At 33.1% G+C, this 9,328-nt stretch overlaps 1 protein-coding gene across 3 annotated transcripts; it reads right to left on the bottom strand.

Moving 5' to 3' along the window:
* Positions 1-958: 958 nt before the first annotated feature.
* Positions 959-4,282, bottom strand: LOC104891811 (hypothetical protein). Of its 3 annotated transcripts, none has more exons than XM_010677564.4 (2): positions 3,881-4,282; positions 959-2,510 (listed from the first exon to the last, which is right to left on the bottom strand). In XM_010677564.4, the coding sequence occupies exon 2, from the start codon at positions 2,485-2,487 to the stop codon at positions 1,198-1,200; it is 1,290 nt and encodes a 429-aa protein (XP_010675866.2). In that variant the 5' UTR covers positions 2,488-2,510; positions 3,881-4,282; the 3' UTR covers positions 959-1,197. The 3 variants fall into 3 exon arrangements, with proteins under 3 accessions (XP_010675866.2, XP_010675867.2, XP_048498460.1); XM_010677565.3 differs by lacking the exon at positions 3,881-4,282 and adding an exon at positions 3,463-3,862; XM_048642503.1 differs by lacking the exon at positions 3,881-4,282 and adding an exon at positions 3,157-3,456.
* Between the last annotated feature and the right edge of the window lie 5,046 nt (positions 4,283-9,328).

The following is a 9,328-nucleotide window of genomic DNA, read 5'->3' on the forward strand; positions in this document are numbered from 1 at the left end:
CATTACTCAATAAATCAAACTGGTCACAAAATATTAACCTGATCCCTAAATATATTTAACTAATCACTATATTAAAACAGTTGGCATGTTGTCATGTTCTACTCGTAATATTAGGTTTGGACCGTCTCTTACAAAACCAACTGAAATTTAGATTCTATAAGCTGATACTTTTAAGGGCTCAAAAAAGAGGGGCCCTTTCTACAATGCCTTGGTAACTCAGAGGATAATGCGTTCCTCATCCTTGAGCTGTGTGACTATTTTAAGAGAAATGCATGATCATTACATACACACTTTACCCCATTATACAATACTCTTTATTAATCAGTCCAATATGTAAGGCTGCTTTAAAGCAGCAATTGTGATCATCAAAGCACAGATAAAAGTAGAAATAAGGGACAATTTTGTATGCAAGTGGAGTAAACTTTTTGGGAAAAAAAAAGTGGCTTAAACTACATTTGTTTCTCTCAAGTACTTTCTTTTTTCTTCCTTTCTTTAGCCTCCATTATGAAGCTTAGCACTAAAGAAGTTAAGGGAAATTGATACTATCAGAAATACCCATAATGAATCTTTTACATACTACTTCCTAGGACCACCTTACATGAATATTGTGGAATCAACATAATTGCATACACGAGCATACATACACTGTATTTGCATGTCATAATAATTGCAAAGTAGAAACTTGTAAACTGAAGGATAGAAAACAAGAAGCTAAAGGCACAAAGGTAAAAATGAACTCATTTTCGACCATATAATCGCTTTTTTGCCTTCGTCAACAGAGAGGGTTCGATTGTTTCGACACAATTGGGTTAGGAGTAAGTTACTCGGAATATCAGGTCCGTGTTCAAGTATATAAGTCCCCGCTATATATCATAAAAGTTCCTTAGTTTTCAATAATGGCACTTGAGGACGAGGTGAATAAAGAGTTCGAGTAACATAGATTAGGAGCATACAGGTATGACAGAAGAAACTTGTTCATTTAATGACAGGAAATGTAACAGAACAAAGTTTGCACCTAGTACAGCCATTGCTCAATATCTCCTACCATCATCTAAGACATCTTGACATACAAAGGTAAAAGACTAGAAGCACAAATTACATCACAACATACATTAGTAATTGCTAAATATTGGCTTTTGATTCTAAAATCTAAAAGTCACCTGTTTTAGCTTTCTACCATGACCATAAAAAAGCATATTAGAAGAAAGCCCTACTCCCATAGAAGACCCGCGATCCAGTACTCTTTGGTGTTTCCAACTTCTGATCAGAACTCGATGAATTCCCTGATTTGGTTGGTTGAGACTCAAGATCCATTGGAAGCTTCATTTTCGCCAAGGATTCGGTAAACTGCTGCATGCTCTTCATGTACATATCCACAATGTCCTGCTGCACCATCTTCTCTTCTGGCTCAACATTGACAGTAACAAGTGGGGTTATAATGGTATTTTTCGATGGTTTATGAGCTTCGGTAGAATTGCTTTCACCAGCTCCCTCGTCGTTCTTCTGGTCCTTTAGGGGGGAAACGTGCTCATGGCTCGGAGATTTTGAAGTGACTGGAGCCTCAGAAGATTGAGAGCTTGTAGGGAGACAAACTGATGGAGATCCATTGGTGGAAACACTGCTAGGAGGGGAATCAGCATTAGGGATTGGCTTGGAGTCTTCACTGTTTGCCGAGAAGCTCTCCACAATACGAACACCAAGCTCGTGACTCTCGGTGTCAGATGAAATCAAACTCTCAGTAGTTTGAGAATCTAAGCTCATACCAAAGTACTCAGATACCATCATTTGGTTTTCATTCACGATATTTGGGTCGGGAAACTCGATATTGTCAAAAGCACAAGGAACAGACTCCACAGATTCTGATTTCTGAACTGCATTTTCGGTTTCCATGGGTTGTTTAGGAATTTCCATGACTTCAGGGGAAGCTCCAGAGTATGAGAGAGACAATTGGACAAATCCAGATGGAGAATGAAAGAGATCAGTCGACGAAAGAGTGAATTCTCTTTCTAACTTCCCATTCTTGAGAAGGATTTCTGACAATGGAACAAGAGTGAACCCAAGAAGCTGGTCTTCAAGGTAGTTTCTGACACGACTAAGCATCCAAATCTCACATTTTAAGGAACACTCAATGGTCCTGACATTCAGCTGAAGGCTTTGATTGAAGACGGGATTCCTCCCACCGCCATTAATGGTTTGCGTGGATACAGCAGTTTCAGGATCGCTTGTCAGGCAAAGCTTGGCATAAACATCTTGCTTGTGGTATATACAGATGTTCTGTATGTCCCTTGCCTGATGTACATACACATCAATGGCACCAATAAAATCTTCTGGGTTATTATCACTAATCTTCACCCCATTCTTATCAGTTCCATTAGACATGTGAGTGGGAGATCCCCGGACCAATATTTCGGATCTCTGTTTCTCTGGCTCAGCACCACTTACAGTCAGGTTCTTGAATGGTGACACAACAGATTGCGGTGAGTCCATTATACAATACAAGTATTATAAACCTGGAAAAGCATAGGAATTATGAAGCAAGTTTAGCAACGCTAAAATAAGAGCAATCTACAATTACAGAAAGTCATTCATAATGAAATATAACAAGTCCAACAAAAATCAACATTCACATTACAGCAAAATTAACAACTAAAAGAACTCTGGCTACGGAAAAGTTTTCTACACATCGCTCCTCGATAAACAATTCTAACCTATTACTATGATGAAACTTTTTCACATTACCAAGATTCCAAGATAGTATATCCCAGAGCAAAGAAGCCTAATCAATACGATTATACAAGTATCAGCTACACAGATTTCTTTCCACTAAATAGTAAAGGAGATCCATGCTAGCAGAAAGTTCAAGTACAAACTTAATATATCCAAAGCTAACATAGTAAGACCAAAACAAAAACGAAACACGATAGTGCGAGCCTGAAATCTTCTAAGTCCCAAGATCCACATACTGAATTGGATAAATTCCAACTATTGACAGCATTCACAAGCAACATTCCAGTGATCTTAAAGCATATATATGCATTTGAACAAATATCAAAATATCAAAAAAGGATCACATAGTAATTATCTGAGTTGCACTTGTACACATGCTCACCAAACCCAGAATCCATAAACTCAATTATTGTCATAAACTCATCATACCATCATATCATATCCAAGTACAGAATCTCTCACTTAATTCTTCAAATTTAGCAAAAATTCATGTGCCAAAACCTAAGATTAGCTCATTTAAGCTACTATTACAACAACAATGAAAAAGAAATCCAAATTTAACAGAAACCCAATTAAACCCTCATTTAGCTACACTAAACCCAATACAAAAATTCCATCAAAGAACCCTAAATTCACAAACAAAAAATTATCAAAATTATTCATTTTCACTAAATCTACTTCATTCATACTAAGATAAATATAAACCCAAAACCCTTAACAGAAATATAAACATACCTCCAATAAGTTAAGCTCCAAATTACACCAGCTAAAAGAAAGTGAAACCCCAAAAAAGCTTTAAAAGGAGCAAGATTAAAACTATTCAATCAGGAAAAAAAAACCCACAATTTAACAGATACCAATAAAGCAAAACAAACCCCACTTAATCAGAAGCACTAGCACAACAATCAAAGTAAAATTGAAACAGTCACACACAAAAGATATTAGGAGAGAGAAATAAGCAAACAAAAAAAAGAAAACCCAGATCACATATCAGATTTCAGAAACTGAAACCCCAAATTTCAGCTTCAATTATTCAATAGAAAGCAATAAATGCAAAGTAGTAGAATTCAAAACCCAGAAAAAGACATCAACTTTATTTCTTATTTTTCATCTTTATGCCAAGAAAAATGAGAAATAGTGTGAAATTTCTTGCCTTTCAAGTTCAAAAGTCAAAGCTAAATTTGCTGTTGAAAAAAGATGGAAGCTTTAATAGCAAGCACAGAGCTCAAGAACGTTAAATTTCAAAGATTTGTGGACTACCCAATATCTATAATCGAGGAAAAATTAGCAAAAAAAATGAGTAAGAAACTAAAAATTGAAGCTTGAAATTTGTGCACAAAAGAAGAAAAAAGAAAGAAGGGTGAAGAAAAAGTTGAAGAATGAAATCTCTGCACACAAGAAAAAGGTAGTGAGTGGATTTCTGCTTGAGTTTGGGTAATTTTTGGATGTTTGTTTGAGATGTGTGTGTATTTGTACAGAGTAATGGATTAACAATTCAACATTTTTATCCTTTATATTCATTTGTCAAAAAGGTGCAACCTTACTTTCTAAAGTTGTGAATAAAAATCAATTGAAAAAATCTAGCATTATGCTTCTTGGGTTTGGCCAATCTTGGAACTTTAATTGACAATAATACACTTGATTACTTAATTTTTGTTCTTTTGGGTCCTACTAAATCAACTTATCTTGGGAGTATTAATCCAAATCTTGTAAGTTACACTAATAATTTGAAGGATCATTTTCTTTGATAGGAAAGGATTTACATCTTGGTTAAGTTTAAAGAGGTGAAACCGTGAAAGATTATGATTGTTTGTGGATTGGGTTGGTGTGATTTGAGATGTAATCACCAAACCGTAAAATATACATTTTGAAATTTTCCAACCTCAGTCACAAATATATCGTCTGACATATTTTCAATCCAAATAACATCGTACTTTTGCCCAAACAACCCAAATTATACCACATAAAACGGTTTGGTGCATTGCGGTTTCTAGTGTAACCATATTTTCCTCCGCGATATGAGTTTTGTAAACTAATATTTTAAACTGTTACAAAGTTGTTGAAAAACCAAATACATAATTCTCTAAAACTTGATAATAAATACAAAGAGTCTAAATAAAATTAAAAAATACTTCACAATTCACAAGCTCCCACTGGCAGACGAACTTAGAAGACAACTAACAATAAACGAAGGAGAGCGAAAAAATAAGAGAATAGCAGATAAGTGAGGGAGACAGGGGGTTGCAAAGAGGAGCAGATGAGTGACGAGTGCAAAGACTTGACGTCCTAACCTAATGCTCGTATGGTCATATCAACTTGTAGTATTGTATATTGTATTATCTCGTGTACCCACATGCTTGTGAGTTTCCCAAGTGTATTTTTTAAAAAATAAATAGATAAACTTTATTTTCTTTAAAAAGAAACATATAAGTCTATGGTTTACTGTGCGGTTTCGGTTTAAAGATATTCAAACCTAACAAAAATCGTAAAAATGCAGTTTGTTCGAAATCACAAATCAAACCACAATTTTGAAACCGCAAAACCAACTCAGAGTACCGAGAAAAAACGTTTTGGGTTGCGGTTTGGTGCGGTCTAGACCGCATTCTGAAGATCCTTATGAAAGATAGTATCATACTTGATTTAAGCATTTCATTCATTAGTGTTAGCTTTATTTTAGGATGATATATATAACAAGATTGGCTTGCGATTTTAAGTCTTTTAGTTATTGTCATGTTAAGGCCCTGTTCTTTTGGGAACTATTTCAATTCAGTTTAATTTAGTTCAATTTTGCTCGCTTCAGTTCAGTTCATCGCAAAAGAGCATGACTTATGAGGGCAACTCAGTAACTACTAGATATATAACTAGTGATGAGAGGTAAATGAATTGTAATAATTCTCTAAAACTTGATAATAAATACAAAGAGTCTAAATAAAATTAAAAAATACTTCACAATTCACAAGCTCCCATCGGCAGACGAACTTAGAAGACAACTAACAAACAATAAACAAAGGAGAGCAAAAAAATAACAGAATATAGCAGATAAGTGAGGGAGACAGGGGGTTGCAAAGAGGAGCAGATGAGTGATGAGTGCAAAGACTTAACGTCTTAACCTAATGCTCGTATGGTCATATCAACTTGTAGTATTGTATATTGTATTATCTCGTGTACTCATATGCTTGTGAGTTTCCCAAGTGTATTTTTTAATAAATAAATAGATAAACTTTATTTTTTAAAAAAGAAGCATATAAGTTTATGGTTTACTGTGTGGTTTCGGTTTAAAAATATTCAAACCTAACAAAAATCGTAAAAATGCAGTTTGTTCGAAATCACAAATCAAACCACAATTTTGAAACCGCAAAACCAACTCAGAGTACCGCAAAAAAACATTTTGGGTTGTGGTTTGGTGCGGTCTAGACCGCATTCTGAACATCCTTATGAAAGATAGTATCATACTTGATTTAAGCATTTCATTCATTAGTGCAATCAATAAGTATTTTCTCGTTAGTTTTATTTTAGGATGATATATATAACAAGATTGGCTTGCGATTTTAAGTCTTTTAGTTATTGTCATGTTAAGGCCCTGTTCTTTTGGGAATTATTTCAATTCAGTTTAATTTAGTTCAATTCTGCTCGCTTCAGTTCAGTTCATCGCAAAAGAACATGACTTATGAGGGCAACTCAGTAACTATTAGTATTATAACTAGTTATTGTTAGAGGTAAATGAATTGTAGAAGATCTTATTTCAAAGCTAAAATTGTAACTTTTGACTCTTAAAGATAGTATTGTTAGCTTTTGTAAGCATTATGGGAATGTTCTATAACTATCTATTGATTGGTTTTTCTATTGGCTTTTGGCTATTTCATGTGGTCAAACAATTAAAAAAAGTGTTTGGTACATGACTTTTTCATTGACTGAAAAGTCAACTTTTCAGCCAAAAGTTGGTGTTAATGACTTTTTATATTGAATTTTGGCTTATACATCCGTTTTGCATTAAATAAGTAATATTAGTGGTTAATTTTACCAAAAACTTTTACAAATATTCAATAGTCAAACGACCAACATAGAAAGCAAGTAACAACAACAATTTCAATTATTGTAGTGTTCCTCATTTTTGGGTAACTAATGGTTCCCTAGTTAGCCACACTTAAAGGAAAATATTATCAACTAGGCAACTACAAGTCACTAATTACCAAGAATGTCTTGGCCTAATCGTTAAGATTGAGGTGTTATGAATGATAGGTCACACGTTCGAATCCCCCTTCCCCTTCCTTATACTTTGTACTGTATTTGTGTCTCATATCATCATATGGATAAAAAAACAAGTCACTAATTTCTAACCTACCCATATACATAATGCACTGAGAATAAAACAGGATTACAAAGTACAAACCTTTTAACCAATAAATGACTACTAATGTTAGGATAATCTTTTTAATATATAAAATGTGGACTATAATTTTTGATTCACAGTGCAACATTATCGTTGTGGAAGAAAACAGTAACAATAATGTAAGTTAAAAAGGCCCAATTTTATATTGTTGAATGTTTGGGGATGAAGTAGTAAAACAATAAAATATGGAGTACGGTTAGAAAGGAGGGTCCAAATTTTGGACTTAATTGGGACGACAATGGTGAGCCGACCCACGAGGTGGGCATAGATTCATTTGCAGTCCAATGAGTTTCTTGTTTAGTGCTTTTTATAGTTGTAGGCCATATTTATTTGGGACCCACACAAGGAAATTCTAAGTATATCTTTAAACTTTGTAATTACCCAAAATTTTGGAGTTCTTGGTATATGGTTTAATCTTGTTTTTCTAAAAAAAATCATTAATTGATAAGCTAAACGATATTCACAATAGGTATTAGAAGGAAAAAAAGATACAATTAAATAAGATTAAATCAAATTTGTCTTCAGAAAAATCTATACCGAACCAAATCGAGCAATGCAGCGGAACCTTTTGTATTTGCTGAATCAAGCAATTATTGATGGTGTGAGTATCATACACACTCTACTCACAACTGAAATGTCAAATTGGTAAAGAAAAGAGGTAATTTTGAAAAATCGGTATCGAATTGCCGATTGTTAATGTAGAAAATTACCGGATTATGGCTAATATTATACTAGCAATCTAGCACATAAAGGGGAAGCACGCAAAACATAAAGAAAAAATATACGTAATAAAATAAATAAAATACTTAATAGAAATTTTTTGTGGAAAGACTAAGGGTAGTGTTACTGAGCCTAACTGGCTCACGAACAGCTCGAGTTCGCCTTGAGATTTCTATGAGCGGAGCATATATACCACTCGAGAAGCTCCTGAACAGGCTTGAAATGTTTTTTTAGCTATTTTATTTTACATATTATGTAATTCAATTGTAAATGACATAAATGTTCATAATATTGATTAGAAGGTCAAAGAAGTAGCAAAAATCTAATTATGAAATTATTTTAACATAATTTTCAAACGCAAATTGAATTTGATATAAGTTGAACTTGAAAAAAATTAAAGCTTAAAAAAGCTTAAGACTCAACTTGAGTTCGTGTGCAAGTGTTACGAGTCGAGCCAAACAACTCTAAACTCAAGCTCGATTCAACTTGTTAACGTACTAGGAAAGGCCCCTTCTCATTTTGAGTACAATAATTACAAGTATCTCACCATCAATTATGTAGAGACTAGAGACTTGTACCAAACTACCAATATACAAAAGGTCAACAATGACAAACTCAATCTCTTTTATTTAATGTAGACAAACTCCAACAACTCATCTTCAGCTAATACGTAAATGATACTAGTACTTGGCACAAAAGAGATGTTTGTTGTTGCAAATCAAATTATAAATGACTTTTTAGAAAGATTAATTGACACATATCTTTAAAGTTTAAATAAAACCACTTATTGTAAAAATAGAAGAAAATGACAAGAAAAGGAGGTGAAAATACAAAAATAGTAACATATTAGTTTGTTTGTTGTTAGTAAGGGCTGTTTTCAACAATAAAAATAATGTAAAAAGCTTGTATAGACCTGGTTCACATTAATTTGTGTGGACCTAATGCTAATTTATGTGATTTATGAAAAAAAAAAGATTACTATATAAAAAAATAGATATAAAAGATGAGTAAATATAGATTGTAAAGTTTTACTATGTGAAAAAAAAAAAGTTTACTATGTTATAAAGTGAATTTTATTATGACAAACTAATGTAAGAAAGAGTTGACTATATAAAAAAACGGTTACTATGGTAGTTAGTAACTGTGTAGTGTAATTTAAGATTTTAAAAGGTTACTATATGGAAAAAAAAGTATTACTATGTTAAATAAGTGGCTTTGGTTTACAATATTGTAGATCAGGGTCCAAGCAAGACTAACTCAAAAATAATAGCCTTAAGGGTACGAGAAGATCTAATTTCAAAGAATATAGGAATATGTTGATTTTTTTTACTAAATCTCAAAAATAGATTAAAGAAATTGTTAATAAGGAAAAGACAAAAACCACCCTAGCCATTTTGTCAAAGAAGTAACTTAGGGTTATAGTCATACAAATCACTATTACAGTCATACAAATCACTATTACAGTCATACAAAGTGGTAATATAGATTAAA

This window comes from Beta vulgaris, chromosome 4 (genome assembly GCF_026745355.1).
Source record: "Beta vulgaris subsp. vulgaris cultivar EL10 chromosome 4, EL10.2, whole genome shotgun sequence".
In the NCBI taxonomy this organism is placed as follows: domain Eukaryota; kingdom Viridiplantae; phylum Streptophyta; class Magnoliopsida; order Caryophyllales; family Amaranthaceae; genus Beta; species Beta vulgaris.